Genomic DNA, 16,718 nt, shown 5'->3' on the forward strand with positions numbered 1-16,718 from the left:
TACCTTTGGGAGGCAAAGTCCTTGTTTGTCTTGGGTCAAAGGAATTCACATTCAATAAATTACTACTCCCTACCATGTGGGAGTATTGGGCAAGGATGGGGCTTAAAGTCTAGCAGGGTGATAGGACACCCCACATTATGAAGCCCCAAAGGACAGGGAGGACATGGAAGAGGTGCAAACAAAGTGAGGAAGGTGATTCTAAATATTGAATCATTTCGGGCAGGGGTAAGTTGTTGGGGGGATGAAATCCCACCTAGTGCAGTTGCTTAGGCTGCCTGTTCATGAGGTCAGCCCTAAGTAGACCCTGCAGTGGCTTTCTGGAGAATCCTCTCTGGGATCGCTTTACCCCAGGCGTCCTGCTTCTTTCCTTGAAGAGGAGCCCTGGTAATTAATTGTGAGCAAAGAGAGGGGGTTAGAGTAAACTGACTTGAACAGGGTGGGAGTCCCTGTCAGCATCCCTCCCACAGTTACTGATCCCTGTGGCTCCACTATCTGTCTGAGACAGGGGCCAGCCAGCTGACCACTTCAGAACCACAGGTTCTTATTCAGACTGCACAGTACGATGGGGTGGGGAGAGCCAGCCTGGGAGCCTGGGCTCCAGGCCCCTCTTGGCTGCTTCCCCTTCATGGGATGTTGGGTGAGTTCATTTCTCTCCGTTCCGTTTCGTAGCTGGTAGAATGGGCACAATAATTCTGGCATTACCTCTCTAGGGATGGTGCAAAAGAGACTCACAAGCCTTAAAGGGAAAGGCGGGGGAGCCCAAAGCCCCAAGCACCTAGGCTGGCCATATATACATAATAAAGCCAGGAATGTGGCCAGGCAAGGCAGGAGGAAGATAACAGTCCCCGGGTCCCCCCCCACCCTCGCTCCCCTCCCCCCCTTCCTCTGTGGGAGAGAGCTGAGGGTTTTGGAATCAGAAACCTGGTATTTGCTAGAAGGGCTGGCTGGAGACTTTGTCTTGCCCACCGAGATTAAACCGGGAGCCAAATGGAATGCTTACCTTAGGCTAAAGCAGTCTTCCACTGACAGGTGAGAGCATCACCAACTCAGAAAGTATACTTGGACCTTCTGTAAGGCAGGAGAGCAGTAAGGGCTGGGCAATGGGGGCTAAGTGACCTGCACAGGGTCACACAGCTAGGAAGTGTCTGATCTCAAATTTGAACCCAGGACCTCCCTCTCTGGGCCTGGATCTCCATCCACTGAGCCACCCACTTGTCCCCTGCCATTACTTATTTAGTTGGGAGAGACCCTTCTTGGTGTTCTAAAGAGGTTTGGTCAATGGGGCAAAGAGCCAGTGGTTAGAGATGAAAGGCAGCTGGGTGGTGCAGTAGTTGAATTGAGAAGGTCTGAGTTCAAATCTTGCCTCTGATACTGACTAGCTAGATGACTCTGGGCAAGTCACAGCATCTCTATCAGCTTCAGTTTCCTCATTTATAAAGTGGGAGTGATAAAGGAGAACATTTACAAAGAAATATTTATACATGTTAGCCATGATTGGGAAAAGCCCGTTCTAGTCAAGACATAGCTGAAATAGTTGGCTACTTGGAAAGGAACAGACAGGTTGGGGAGGGGGAGCTGGGAGGTTCCGGAGGGCCATCTCCTCCTGGACCATAAAATGCTACAGGTCCAGCAGGGAACGTGAGGGTTGCTGTTTTTGGAGAGCTGTGCAAAGTGCAGCTTCTTTAAATGTAGAGCCTGCTCTTCTCCCAAGGACAAGACTCTAGCGGAAGGCAGAAGCTGGCAGGAGACAGAAACTCCCCATCGACATGCCCACGGCAGCCATTGTGGCTCCAGGCTCTGGCAAAGGCCCCTGGAGTTCAATGGGCAGAAGTCCCAGGGAGGGAGCTCTGTGATGGATGGCACCAGAAGATGACTCTATGATAGCACCAGAGGCAAGAACTCTATAGCTAGACCCTGAGCATTCCCAACAAGTGTGCCCCATCATGAGCGTGCCCTGGCAGAGTCTCTCTGTGCCCATGCCCATTCTTCCCAACGATGATGAGGAAAAGGAAAGGCAGGAAGATGTAGACAGTGCCCACCACAGAGGCAAGGCGCTGTGCTTTTTCTGAGTCTTAGGATGACCCTCCCCACCACCCAGGGAGGCAGTGCTCTGGGGGATTATGCCCCAGGTTCATGGGGGAGACACTGTCCAATTGCTCATTTTTCCTTAGCTGTACTATAATATTACTTTGCCTTTGAAGTAATTGTGCCTGATAGAAGTGAACGGACCTACTGATGGGGGCTGCAGTAAATGCAAACCCCTAGACCATCATAAATGTGGATTAGTCCCAGCCTGCCCCCTGAGGCTACAGAATATGAATTATACTCTTCAGTCAGAGAATCCTACAATGCCAGTGTGGGAAAGAGCGTGCTTAGAGGACACCTAGCCCAGCTGGCTCATTTTTCAGAAGAGAAATTGAAGCCCTGAGAGGGCAGGACAGCAAGGTACTAGGGTGGTTGGCACCTGTGCACATTCAGAGCCAACTCTATGTCTATGCCGAGAGGATTTGAATTGAACTCTATAGGATTTCACTAAATGGACTCTAGTTGCCTCTTGGCCCCTGAAGTGCAGAGGTCTCCTGGCACCATCCATGGCCCTTAGCAGTGAGATAAGCACCCAAGGCAAGCCCCATAATTGCCAGGGAAGTCAACAAGGAGGAAGTAGAAGACAAGAAGGCTCACAGGGCCAGGGGCCAGAAAAATCCTGCCACTTATCCTGGCTTTGAGTCCTGGTTTGAACGGTTCCCAGAGGAGTCAGCCTGGGCATGACCAGACCTCCCTGGGCCTTCATTTTCACAGCTGTAAAATGGGTATAACAATTCTTTCATTGCCTGCTATAAACAGGATTGTTTTGAGTTTTGTGATCTCCAGGATTTCCGAGGATCAGAAGTTATGCTCATTATGATTTCTCCAGGAACCTGGGACTCTTCCTTTCTCCCTGAGCTCTCCCTCCTTGGATTTCTCTGAGCACCCTCCCTTGTCCACTCTTAGGGTCATCACTTTTTGTGTATTGGCCTTTCCCTCCATTAGTGCTAGAACCTCAAGGGCAGGGACTGTGCCAGTCTGTGTATTCTTCATGCCTAGCCCTGCCCTGTTTACCCTTCCTCTTGGCTCTGTGGATGTTCCTTCCAAGGAGCTGATCAAAACCTGCCTGCATCGTCTCCCCCTCCCTGACCCTGGCCTATGGCCATAGGTTTTCCACCCAGGGGCCATTGGCTTTCCTTCTTGGTCTTTTGGTATCCTGTGATTGGAGTAGCCTCTGGGCTGTCCACCCGGATGCTCTCAACACACTGTTGGCTTTTCTGGTATTTTGTTTTTGTTTTCGTTTCCTGGAGAAGAGCTTTTATCTGACTTTTCACACTTGAGACACCATTGAAAATATTCTGCAGTGGGCTTTTACCCACTATGCATCTCTCCCGTACCCTTTGGGGCAACTGATTTGGATTCTTTGGCTGTTGCAGTAGTCTTTGTCTCTGGGATATAAGGCATCCCCAGGAGAGTATTTGGGATCAGGGAGCAGCTGGGGGCTATGAAAATGTCAGAGCAGGTCACCCAGCACTGTCCAGTTTTAGGCTCACTCTCATTGTCTCACTGTCTCAGGAACTGATGGATAAAGGGGCTACCCCTCCACTGGACTCAGGCAGCTAGAAGGAGTGAAGGAAGTAGGAGTCAAAACCCGCCTCAGAAAGTCCTAGTTGTGTGACCCTGGGCCAGTCACTTCAGCCTCAATTTCCTTATCTCAAGATGGGACTATGAATAGTGCCTAGCTTCCTCCCAAGAGCGCTATGAGGATCAAATGAGATAACCATGCAAAGTGTTTTGTAAACCTTAAAGGGCTACTATCTAGATGACCTGTCATATTACATCACATGCACAGAGGGCATTCTTCATCCACTTGGTTTTTCCCGAATGGATTGTTGGGCAGAGATGTAGGAGACTCTGTTACCACCTAGTCCAATGAGAAATTCGTCTCATTCCATGAGAGGGCCCCAAAGGGGAAGCCCGTCCCCAAATGCACCTTCTGGGTCCTTGGGATCCGGGGTTCACAAAAATAATCAGAGCTGAGTATTCAGTGGGAAGAGTTAGCAGAGCTTGGTCCTAAATAGCCTAGGAAGGGGCCTCTGAGAGAGACCCTCTGGCTCTCCTGAAGTTCGGCCCGGCCAAAGCTGTGCTTGGAGGTCCCCCAAGGAGGGGGGGGGGGAGGAAGAAGAGGAGGAGCCTTCCGGTTTCAGACCGGCTCCCCATGCCCAAAGGCCTTCCCACTCCACCCATCTTTCCTTTCCATTTCCCTCGCATAGCCTTGTCTTTCTGCTCGCCCCGAGTCCAGCTCCTTCTCCGGAGACTCCAGTTTCGCCTGTCTGTCTATCGTTTCCCCCATTAGACTGGGAGCTCCATGAGAGCAGGAGTCGCCTTATGGTCTATCCTCAGCGCTTGCCAGCTTCTGGGGCTTGGGCTGTGAATGCTGTCCCAGGGGGGTGTAGGCCCCTAGAGAGCCCCGGAGACCTCCTTTGATCTCAGAGCCCCGCGCCTGGTACAGCGTTACCTCGAGCCGGGGCGGCCCACGCCTCATCGGGAGGGAGCTGAATGGAGCCCCGAAGCACGGGCTGAGGGCTGAATCGGACCGAGCCAGCTCAGCTCCGCACTGGCCCTGGAGTCCCAGGCCTAGGGTTCAAGTTGGAGAAGCGCGCACAGGGAACTAACTTGGTCACAGTCCCTTCCTCGAGGAGTCCGCGGGGTGGGCCTCTGGGCCGAGACACTCCAGATCCCAGGCCCCGAGGCCCCTCCTTTTCTGGGCGGCCGCGGGGGCAGGGCCTCGGACTTTCCGGTCCTCTCCCCTCCAGGCCGCAGCCCCGGAGGGCGGGAGGGGGAGGGACTGCCTGAGAGGGGGAGGGGCACTGGCTGGGGGAGGGACGCGACGACGCGGACACGGCCGCACTAGCGGCGGCGGCGGCGGTGGCGGCTGTAGCCAGGGGGCCGGGAGGGTGAGTCTTGCACTCTCCCACTTCCCGGGGCTGGCGCACACGGGCCGGCCACAGCCGCCTCTCCTAGTACCGGCGGCGGCGGCGGCGGCGGCGGCGGCGGCGGCGGCGGCAGCGGCAGCGGCAGCAGCAGGCGTTGTAGCAGCGGCTGGGCCAGCGCCCGGAGCCCCGCGCGGCGTCTCTTTCAGCCCTCGGGGCTGCGGCCACCGGTCCCCGGCGGCCCCGCGGGGCGCGCACCGCCCGAATCCCGACCCTCTTTCCTTGTCTCCTGCCCCGCGTCCTGCTCCGGGCTCCGCGGCTGCCCCTCGGGGTGCGCGGGCCGGCGTACGGACAGTCGGGCTGCCAGCCGGAGGGCCAGACGAGACCAAGCGAGCGGGGACGGCCGTCGGGGGGCGAGCTCCGGGCCCTGAACTCCGACGCCCGCGCACACAGCCGGCCGCCTCGGGCCCCCCGGGACCATGAACAGCAGCAGCAGCAGCAGTAATAGCAGCGCCAAAGGCGGGGGTGGGGGCAGCGGGGGCGGCAGCGACAAAGAACCCAGCCCGAACGACGGCGGCCTCGCGGAGGAAGAGGTACGGACGAACTCGAGCGCGCCTGTGGACGGTCGTTCGGTCACTCGGGCAGGGGGAGGATTGAGCCGGACGGACGGGGCGGGGACCAGGCCCGCTCGGGCTGCTGCGGACGGAACAGGACCGGACGGGACCGGACCGACGGACAGGGCGCGGGAGATAGTATTGGGAGGGGAGTGTGTCGGGGCCAGGAGCTCTCCACGGCCACAACAGACGGACGGACCGGCGAGACGGGCGGGCGACCGACCCTGTTGTGACCCGCCTCGGCCCATTTGGGGCCCGTGGTGTGTGGGTGGAGAGCGACCCCGTCGCAGTCCCCACTGGTCTTTGTCGGCCAGTCCCCCATTTCCATGGAGCAACGTGCGCGCCTGTCTGGTCCTGGTAGAGCGGGAGCCGGTACTTGGAGATTAATAGATAACTCATTAGGCGCATTCCTTCGGGACGCTGGGGCCTCGTGGAGGCGCCGAGACCGGGCGGGTACTGGCTACGCAACGGGACGGCCCGCAGCCGGAGCCTGCTTTTATTTCCCCAGGAACTTGTATACTTTGTAACTTGGATGCAACCCCCAAGCCCAGCTCCTGCCTGGCTGCCTGGCGGGCGGTGCTGTGGGTACTGACCTGCGGGTGCCCACCCGCACCGCCGGGCGGGGGATGCAGAGTTAGGTACTGGGAAAGGGGAGAGGAAGTTTGGGGTCTGGTGGGTGGCTCCGGAGCTCAAAGGCTTAGCCTCCGGGAAAGTCTGCGCTCCCAGCTTAGCCCCCTGGTGTCTTTCTGCTGCTTCTGTCTCGCTTAGAGCCTCGCGTACTACTAGTAATCTCGAAGAACTCAGGGCTGTGGTGAGATTTAGGTGGCAAGTGGGATCGCCATCCCACGGAAGGACCTTCGGGCAGCCACTTTAGTCTATCGTTACGCTTTCTCTGACCGTGAACACGCTCGCCCGTCTTGGGGAGGTTATTTCGTGCTTGGAGACGCTGAAGGCTTGTATGGTGGTTGGAGATCCCGGGCCAGTGATGGGGCACCTTCTCAGGGGTGGGCACTTGGAGCCTGAGGGCGGTCCAGTAGAGAGCCGCTTACCGACATCTCTGCCTTCGGCACGGGGCATGTGCAGGGGCAGACTTTGGGCAGGAGCTTCTCATCTTTGCCTTCCCAGCTACTCAGGCTTCTCCTTGGGCTGAGGCAGGCAGGGACTAGTAGCGGACGGGTGACTTTTCCCCTTGACCGGGAGATAAATCCCTACCCCGCCTGCCCTCCAGCCGAGCTTACTTGATTTCCTCTTTTGCGAAAACGGGACTACATACCCACTTGCTACAGTTACCTCTCCGCCTTCTGGGGCAGCCGGCGTGGGGCTCAGAACCAGTTGGGCCAGAGCAGAGTTGCTGGAGGTTTTTGTGCCCCGGCCCCCTTGGGCAGCCCCAGGAAGCCCGGGGGCCCTTCTCAGAAGTAGGCTTTGAATTCATATAGTAAACTAGAGGATTGCAGAGGACGACCCCAAGGGTGAGGGAAAGAGAAGAAGATTCTAGCCGGAAATCTAGCCAGCTTTCCCTTTTGGGGGGGTCTGCGGACCCCAGCGGAGGAACTCCCTCTTTAGTCCAACCACTTTCCGGAGCCCCCTTCCCCCCCCCCCCCCCCACTGGGAGGAAAAAGGCCCCCCGGGGAAGGAGTCTGTAGCGGAGGTATTTGAAAACAAACCGCAAGTGATTGCCCGGAAAACGCAGTCTTACTATCTATGGGGGAGGTGCGAAGGATTCTTAGTCCCGGCTTTCTCTTAATCTCCCCTGAGCTACCCAACCTGCCGCCCTCCGGAAAGGGGAGGGGAAATCCAGACCCCCCAGGTTCTCCTCCAGCGAGATCCCCATCTCCCCGCAGGAACACGGCTGGGGCGTGGGGGTGGGCAGTAAACAGATGGGTATGTCCCAAGAGGCTGTTCCGCACCGTTCTCACTCAGCACCAGCAAAGCAGAGAAGCTGGCTCCCAGGGCCAGACCTTCAACTTGGGAGGGCTTTCTTGTAATTTCACTCTTATTCGTTTCCCTTGAAAACCCTCCCTTTCATTTTGTGCATTTCTGACCATTATTCGGAAAAGGGGCCGGACACACACGCACACGCACGCAGCCCGGGACTGCAAGGACCTGAGGACGTTCTCAGTGTGGGGACAGCTTCTGTTAGCAGATCAGCTGGGTGTGCCAAAAGGACTAGCTTGCCCTGCAGAAGTGAGAGCTCCCAGGGGTGGGGGCGGCCCAGCCCCTGCCGGGATCAGGCCCTGTCTCCTTCAGCTGGACACCGCAGCGTCCAGGACTAAATATATGATGCCCCCATTTCAGTAGAGCGGGGAGGAGACAAGCAGAGTGTGGCTGGCTGGCAGCTTGCAGTGATCCAGGGTTTTTCATGCCATCGGGGTGACCTCGGAGTTCATGTGCTTTTCGGGAATTCCAAGCCATCTGATGGGGATCTGGAAGCAGGGATGCTGGGAAATTTCCCAGGTTCAGGAGCATGGAAGCAACTACTTAAGGCTTGCCGAGCTTTCTCGCTCCCAGTTTGAACCAGGCCTGGTTGCATTTTGTGCTCAAATTCTAAGGGAAAAGAATTGATTTTTATTTAAGATTTGGCCAGCTCATTGTCCAAGACGAGAGGCTGCAAATCTCTTGGGTGCTGGCTCTTTGTATGTGTGCTAGTCTGACAACAGGGTCCCAAAGGACCCTGTTATCTTCAGTTCTGAGTGAGATGTAAGGGTGGGACAAAGTCCCCTTGGAAATCGCTCTAAAACCAGTGGTGGATGATGTCCGCCTTCGCCTCCTGCTTTTCTCCAAGGGTATCGAAATCACTGAGCAGACCAAGGTCACTCTTCTTGGAGAACCGCTTAGAATTTCTCACAGGTCAAAGGTGGATTCTTGGAGTTTGTTACCAAGTGTGTCACCTGAGGCTCCTTGAGCCCTGCGGGGGCTTTTTATTTTCTTTTTTAATTTTTAAATTTTTATTTAGAATATTTTTCCATGGTTACATGATTCATAGCCCTCCTCCCCCACTCTCTCCTCCCCTCTCCCAAAGCCAACAAGCAGTTCCACTGAGTTATCCCCGTATCATTGTTCAAAGCCTATTTCCATGTTATTCATATTTGCAGTAGAGTGATCTTTAAACATCAAAATCCTAATCACATCCCTATTGCACTACCCTCGATAAGTTTTTCTTCTGTGTTTCTGCTCCCACAGTTCTTCCTCTGGATGTGGATAGGGTTCTTTCTCATGAGTCCCTCAGAATTGTCCTGGATCACTGCATTGCTGTTAGTAGAGAAGTCCAATACATTTGATTGTGCCACAGTGTATCAGTCTCTGTGTACAATGTTTTCCTGGTTCTGCTCCTCTCACTCTGCATCAGTTCCTGGAGGTTGTTCCATTTTCCATGGAACTCCTCCACTTTATTATTCCTTTTAGCACAATAGTATTCCATCACCAACATATACCACAATTTGCTCAGTCATTCCCCAAGTGAAGGGCATCCCCTCATTTTACAGTTTTTTGCCACCACAAACTGCATGGCTATGAATAATTTTGTACAAGTCTTTGGCATACAAACCCAGCAGTGGTATTGCTGGATCAAAGGCAGACAATCTTATTTTTGTCTGTTTGTTTTTAAGTTTATTTATTTATTTAATTTAGAGTATTTTTCCAAGGTTACATGATTCATGTTCTTTCCCTCCCCTCCTCCCACCCCCCTCTGAAGGAGCATGCATTCTTTTAAAATCCTTTGGGCATAGTTCCAAATTGCCCTCCAGAATGGTTGGATCACTTCACAATTCCACCAGCAATGTATTATAGAGTCTGCAGGGGCTTTTATTGAGGCTAAGGGTTCCTCAGAGACCTGGGGGCTGGGACCTTAAAAAAAGCATACACATGTATATGAAATGTATATAATTTATGTATCATATAATGTAAGAGATTGGTAATTGATTTATCACAGAATGTCGATGAGTGTTTTTGATCAATAATGTAATAGAGCGCTAAGTTCTTCCAGTAGAGTTGGTTTCTTTTCTAATCCTCTGCCATCAACAAATCAGTGTGACTTTAGAAACACTTCTGAGACTGCCTCCAAAGGCTCCTTGGTGGATGGAAAAGGTGTTCAGAACCCCATTCGTTCCCTGCTCTCCCCAGGCTGGACTAGAAGCCGCGGCACTTTTGAATCAGCCCAGAAAGCCTACGATAGAAGGAGAGCCATTTTTGTACTGTTGCCTATTCCAGAAGGGTGTTTTCTGCCTTGATCGCTGCTGGCAACTTAAATTAGAAGTCATTTGGCCCCTTGGTGACTTAGAGTTCCCCTTAATAGTGTTTTCAGACAAACTGTACCATAAGGGCAAAGACTGTAGGACTGCTCTGGGTCAAGATCAGGAGTTCTAGGTGACAGAGAGAAGTTCCTGATTCTCTGTTCTTCAGAATATGGGTTGGGGGGGAGTGTTGGTTTAAAAAGTTACTGAAGAAGTAAATAGCTGGGGCTCCTGGGCTCCAGAACTCCCCAGTGCCACACTTCACAGGCCTCTGTAAGCTCTTCTGAGCTTTGGGTTCTCAGCCTGGATCTGCTGGACAAAGGCATGGGGGTGAGAAACCTCATGGTGTTTTTTGGTCCCCTAACAGAGCCTACCTTCGATCATAGGGTGCACAGCAGAGCTGGGGTTTGACTCCTCGGAAATCTTTGGTGGAGAATCTGACTCGGTGCTGCTGGCACTCCCATCCCTCCAGAAGGGCTGAAGCCACTGCCCCAGGGCCTTCCAGAAGGCCCAGCCCTCGGGATGAGGACCATTATTGGGGAAATGACTTGCCAGGGTCAGGATGGCCTGGCGGTGGGCATCTCATGCTGGCATTTCTTCTCTGTCACTGATGCCAGCAATGCCAAGCATGAGGCTCGTCCGAGAGCCACAGAGAGGTGTCTCCCCTCGATGGGCCAAGGGAGAAGAAATCCCACCGGGGGCCTCTCTGCTAACACCGTAGAATAACGGAACAATCCGGACTCGGGGCAGTCTCCCTCCTTGGCTGGCCTGTCCACCTTTGGCTTTTCCTTTTCAGTAGGCAGTTAGGCACTAGAGGGCAGGAACATTAGGTGCTGCCTCACACACTAACTCAAGCCTGAGCCTCAGTTTCTTCATTTCTATGGGAAATAGTGATGCTGATGACAACCCCTACTTCACAGGCTTGTTTGGGGGATCCAGCGAGGTATTGGTGGATTCAGAGCTTCGCAAACCGCAATGCTATGCGTGTTATTTTCCAGTTTCTTTTTGTTACTGACAGCCTGCTTACTGAGGCTGCTGACCTCCCATGTGCACTGATAAATGCAGCTTTCCTGGCTCCCCTGCCTCCTTACGGTGGCTTTAGAGGCCACAAGAAGGCCGGGGCAGGGGGGATGTCTTCATCCAGGCAGGTGAAGCAGGATTCAAAACTGGGTCTTTGGCCATCAGATCCAGCATTCTTTCCTCCTCATGATATTGGTCTTCTCCAAATAAGCAGTCCCCTCCTCAAAAGCCCTCACTGGATCTTTATTGCCAAATGAATCAGGCCCCCTGAATCTCCTTGTCTCGCCAGTGGAGGCCTGCCTGCTCCCTCTTTCACGGCTCCTCAGTGTGGTAGGCTTCTTTCGAGGCCCGGCCACAACCCCTGTGTGGTGGGTGTCGAGGCGGCCGGCCTCTGACCTAGGGATGCCTCAGTTTTGTCTTTGGCCCACGCTGGCTGTGCGACTCGGGCCCCAGACAGGAGGATCTCTTGGAAGCTGGAAGGAGGGAGCGGTGTCTGCAGCCAGGAGGCTGGGTGGGAGCCCATTGCCTTGTGGCACAACTTGGGGCTTAAGCTGTAAAATGAGAGTAGCCACTTTTGCATTTTCTCTCCAGCCCGTTGGAGGGATGAGGAAAGGGAGATGCACAGAAGCAACGTTTCAGAGGGGGGCTTTGAACCTAGGCCGGCAGGGGCTCGTGTTTGCAGTCCTCAGTCTCTCAGAGGGTCTCAGAAGCCGCAGGGGCTGACTGATTCCTGGCCCTCCCTCCCTCCCACCCACCGGGCACTCCTCTCCTCTCAGTGGAGGGCCCAGTCCCTTTGGCTTCACAGACAGGATTCGCAAACCCCTCGTTTGTCAGCTGAAGAAGCCGAGGAGGAGGCTGGGGAAGTAAAGACGTAGCCAAGGTCCCTCCCACAGTCCCTGAGAGAGCTCTGGACCCTTTCCTCCTTGTCCGTGGGAGCCAGAGAGAGAAGGCACAGAAGGGAGGAGGAATCTGCCTTGTGTTCTCTGGGCTCACACCCTTCCTTTTCTTCAGTCAATCAGAGCCGGTTTCTTTCTAATCCATTTTGTTCTGAATGGATCCCCCAGAAGAAAAAGATTTCCACATGCGAAAGAGGATTCTATGTGAAAGCACAGATTTATTCTATTCCGCTTGCTTTTTGTGCAGGTGTTCTAACACATTCAGGGCGTCCACCTCCCAGAGCAGGCTGTCCTGAGCTGCTTTCCTTCTCCTCTGGGCGTTTTGGAAGCCGCCTCTTTTATTCCTTCTTTTGGGGGCCGTCGCGGGCTCCTTTCTTCCTCCCTCCGTCATCACCACCCAAATAAAAAGGGGAGATGCCTTCCTCCTCACGCCAGCGCTGAGCAGAACTGGTCCATACATCAGGAGGTGGGTGGCCCGCTCTGGCTTTGGGCCCCTGGGTCTGGTGCTTCCTGGTGGTCATCTTTAACCCCTTCCTGAGTTGTTTTGCTTTGCAGTGTGCCAAGCATCGTGCTAGGCGCCAGAGCCAGAGTGGGACCACCCCTCTTCTCAAAAGCTCCTATTCTTTAGAGGGGAGCAGCTGATTTTCTTTCTTCAGCCCAGTCAATTCCTAACATTCCCCAACCCTCCTCTGTAACAGATAGATGGAGTTGAGACAAAACAGATCAAGATATTGCCCTCATCTGGCACTGCATGCCTCGGTCCACACCCATCATCCACCACCTCTGCAGCCCGTCCATAGACATTGCTTTAATCAGAGTGCTGAGGTCATTCTGGATCATGAGCTCATCTTCTGTGCCTGTCTCCTGGGTCTGCCCCCTCCTGGCGTCACTTCATACAATTTTCATTTATTTCTTGTGCCTCGATATGTGTGCATTCATCCTTCCCTCCCTTTTAGCCCTTTGCTGCCACAGGAAGGGCCATTTGGGGGGCACATTGGGGGCCTTTTCCTTTTGTCTTTTGATCTTCTCATTAAAGCCTGAATCTTGTTTCTTCCCCCTCACTTTAAGTGTCTATCTCAGGCCTGGAATGTTCTCTCTTCGGCTGTTCCTCTGTCCCTCAGGCCTGAGCTGAGTCCCACCTTCTTTAAGTCCTCCCAGATCTGCAGATCCTAGCGCCCGGCCTCTGAGAACCCTTTGGCACATCTTGTTTGGGAATCGCCTCCCCCATTAAGACCGAGCTCCTTGGGGGCCGGGGCTGGCTCACCTCTCTTTGTATCCCCAGCAATCAACAGGACCTGGCACTAGTAGATGCTTGTTGTCTGAGTTACCCCCAAACAATACATTACCTGTTTCTGATGCGTGTCTCATTCCTCACGGAGTGGAGAAGGGCTTCGGCTCCTGGAATCATGGGGATTGTTGTACTCTGTGTGTGTGTGTGTGTGTGTGTGTGTGTGTGTGTGAGAGAGAGAGAGAGAGACAGAGACAGAGAGAGACAGAGAGAGACAGAGACAGAGACAGGAGAGAGGGAGGAGAGAGACGGGGGGAGGAGGAGAGAGGGAGAGAGAGGAAGAAAGATAGAGAGGGGGGAAAGGGAGAGGGAGAGAGAGAGGAAGAGAGGGAGAAAGATAGAGAGGGGGAAAGGGAGAGGGAGAGAGAGAGGAAGAGAGGGAGAAAGAGGAGGAGGAGGAGAGAGAAGGATGGGGGAAGACAGAGGGAGAAAGATAGAGGGGGGAAGGGAGAGGGAGAGAGAGAGGAAGAGAGAGGGAAAAAGAGGAGGAAGAGGAGAGAGGGAGAAAGAAGGAGGAAAGGGAGAGGGAGAGAGAGGGAGAAAGAGGAGAAGGGGAAGGAGAGAGGGGGAAAGGGAGAGAGAGGGAGAGGGAGAGAAAGAGAGGGAGGGAAAGGGAGAGAGACACAGAGAGAGAGAGAGTGTGTGGTGTGTGTTTGTGTGTGTGTTCAGTCCTTCCCACCATGATGGATCCTTCCCTCCTAGCTCTTCACTACTACAGAAAGGGCCGACACCCCAGCAGTTCTTGGCTTTCCGCTGTCCTGGCCATGAGAGCCTGGTTGCTGATGCCCACCTGTGCTGGGACCTTTTTTCTCTGCTCTGGGATTTCCAGGGCTTGGCTTGGGCTTGGTTGGGGGGCAGGGATATGCACTGTGGGAAGGGTTGCGTGCTTTGGTTATAAACCCCACACCCTATCTGTATAAAGCATCACACTGGCCTCAGTCCGACGTCCTTACCATCACATTCCTGGGATTTGGAGCCCATGTCCATTCAGTCTCTCCTGCGTGTGCCAGTCTGTCTGTGGCTCCTTCATTCCTTCACGTGGCCCCTTGGGTCTGCTTTTGGGTCACGACGAACTTCCCACATTTCCTTTTTCCCCAGAGCTCCCATCGGGTCATTACTGCCTTACAAGGTTGGTTGGTTCGCTCTGGCCCGCTTGTGTCTGTGGCCTCGGCATTGGCTAATACAAATGCTGCTGCTGGGTTTTTTTAAACCCTTAGCAACACGCCTAAGACAAAAGGACGTGGGATAGATAATGGGAGTGAAGTGACTTGCTCAGGGTCAAACGTTTGAAGTCAGATCCCCCCGACTCTAGGCTGGGCACTGAGTCACTTAGCTGCCCCGTGTGTGTCTTAAAAAAAAAAAGACTGCATTCAGGGTCAGTTTCCAGGTGGGTCAGATCAGGTCACCTCTCAGGTTCATCATCTCTGAAATGGATATAACGATACTTATGATATTGATATGAAAATATTTTTGAGGGAGGTGTAGAAGGCTAAAGTGGCAGCTGGGTGGCTCAGTGGATTGAGACCCAGACTCAAAGTGGGGAGTCTTGGGAAGCCTTGAGATAGCCTTTGGCTATCCCAAAGCCCAGGTTGCTGCCGCCCTGGCCACTCTTCCTCCTCTCCGAAAAGCTGGGAAAGTCTGTGATGAGCCTTAAGAAGTTTGGAGGGTTCTATGGACAGAAATAGGCCTGGGGAGGGGGACAAAAGAAATAGGGCTTCATCCTCCCCCCTGAATAAACGGAGCCCTTTGTGCTGGGAAGGCCACATGCAGATAACCATCCTCCCAAAGTGGAAGCAGGTCCCTGCCCCGTAGGCTTTTGGGGGGGCTGGAAAGAAGGGGGAGGGGAGGTCTCCCCTTTTCCCCCTTCCGCAGGGCTCCTCTTCCTCTCCTCGCATGAGGTCCCTGGCAGGGAGCTGCCCTCATCCCCATTAAGGGCACAAAAATCTGCCATCATAAGATTGAAGATACTGGATGAAGTCTCACGTCAGCAATCTGCCCTTGAATGTCATTCTGGTGACAGTGTGTCTCTCGGAGGTCTGGCTCTCTGGACTGTGGAACTGTGCCCTGGAGCATTCTTACAGCTGGCCAGGCCCAGTTTGGGCATCTTCTGGGGCTCTGTGCGGCATCCGTTGGTCTGCCTCTCTCTATAGCTGGATAGAGTGCGCATTTTTCCTTTTTGAATTTTCTGGCTAAAAAACACACTTTACAGAGTTCCTCAGAATCACCCTTCTTTTTTCCAGCCAAGGAAACTGAGGCCCACGGAGGGGATGAACCTTTGCCGGGGTCCCACAACGTATTGAGTGCCATAGCAGCAATTTCAGCAGATGCCCTCGTGGGCAGGCAGGCGGACAGGGGGTGCCTCTTTCATGAAGTCCCTTTATTTTCTTTCTTCCCGTCAGTATTTTTTAAGCTAGGGGGCCAATGGGCAGCTCAGTTAGCCAGCACTGGGCATCCCTGGCCTCACGGCCAAAGGGACAGTGGCGACCTGGCCTGGCCGCCTTCTGTCTGCTTCTAAATCCGTGAAAACTCAAAGCAGGAGGAAAAGCTTTCCTGAAATGATAACCAGAAAGCGGAACAAGCAGAAGGGGAGGGGGCGCTATGAACTAGTCAAGGAAACCAAACCCAGGGGGATCACGCCAGAGCTGTGTACCCCCATTGCTCTGGAGGGCTCCGCTTGTGTGACTGGCAGCCTGTGGGGGTGGCGCATTGCTCCTTTGCTTCCTGCCTTCCTCTCTGGTGACCTTCCTACCTGGGGGGTGCGGGCATCCCTCCGTCTTGCTTCTCCGGATGGGTTGAGCACAGCCTGGAGCTCCTCAGGAGAGATTTCCCTTTCCGATTTGTAGGCAGACCCCCCCCCCCCCAGGAGGACTGACTCCCTGGGATGGGCTTCTCTGAGTCCCTCGAGGAATTCTCCCTCCTGCAAAATGTTGGCCCCTGGAGGGCAGGACCTAGTTCTTGCCTCGTGGTGGTTGTGAAGCTGGCTCTTTTTGGACCCCATTTGGGATTTTCTTGGCAAAGGTACTGGAGTGGTTGGCCATTTCCTTTTCTGGCCCGTTTTACAGATGAGGAAACCGAGGCAAATAGGATTATGTGATTTTTTTCCAAAGTCACACAGCTATGAAGGGTCTGAGACTGGATTTCAATTTTGGAAGATGAATCTTCCTGATTCAAGGCTCAGTGCTCCAGCACTGATGCTGCCTGGTTGCATGTCATTAGTGTTTAATAAATGCTCCTGGGGTAGGATTAGGAGTCATTTAGAAAAGAACCTGAGAAATCATCTTGTTTGGTCAGTAGAATGGAGCCTCCCCGAGGAAGGAGTCCCGCAGCATATCCTGGGTGCCACCAGTTTCCCAGGTAGGTGCTCTGGAGCCAGTGACTATTTTCCTTATCAGAAGTCTGGGAGGAGGCCTGGGAAGGGGATCCCCTTTTTGTATGCAGGTCCCAGAAGAGTTCTGAGACCCTGAGGTGGCTGTGTGGGTGCAGCACCAGCCTTGTGGCTGTCTGGTTCTTATTCGGAGTTTTTTGTTCTTGGTTAGGATAATGTAGGAAGTTTAGCTTTAGGGCTCTCCTTCTCTCCTCAGTTTCCTCCTCTGTAAAATGAGGATAGTAGCTGCACCTAGCTCACATGGTTGTTGGCAGCATCAGAGAACACTGTAAAGTACAGCCTTATTGGCCCATAGAAGCTCCTGTTATTTTGGAAAACCCATTTTTTG

General features: G+C 53.8%; 1 protein-coding gene across 3 annotated transcripts in view; it reads left to right on the top strand.

Moving 5' to 3' along the window:
* Positions 1-4,906: 4,906 nt before the first annotated feature.
* RBPMS (RNA binding protein, mRNA processing factor) overlaps positions 4,907-16,718 on the top strand; it is a 128,260-nt gene continuing 116,448 nt past the window's right edge. For 2 of the 3 annotated variants that reach the window (XM_007495587.3, XM_007495588.3), the window contains exon 1: positions 4,912-5,551. In XM_007495587.3, coding sequence (XP_007495649.1) covers positions 5,438-5,551 — 114 coding nt within the window. In that variant the 5' untranslated portion in view covers positions 4,912-5,437. Of the gene's footprint in view, positions 5,552-16,718 lie in introns of all 3 variants that reach the window. The other variant, XM_007495582.3, reaches the window with a different exon arrangement.

The sequence above is a fragment of the Monodelphis domestica genome, chromosome 6 (genome assembly GCF_027887165.1).
Source record: "Monodelphis domestica isolate mMonDom1 chromosome 6, mMonDom1.pri, whole genome shotgun sequence".
NCBI lineage: Eukaryota > Metazoa > Chordata > Mammalia > Didelphimorphia > Didelphidae > Monodelphis > Monodelphis domestica.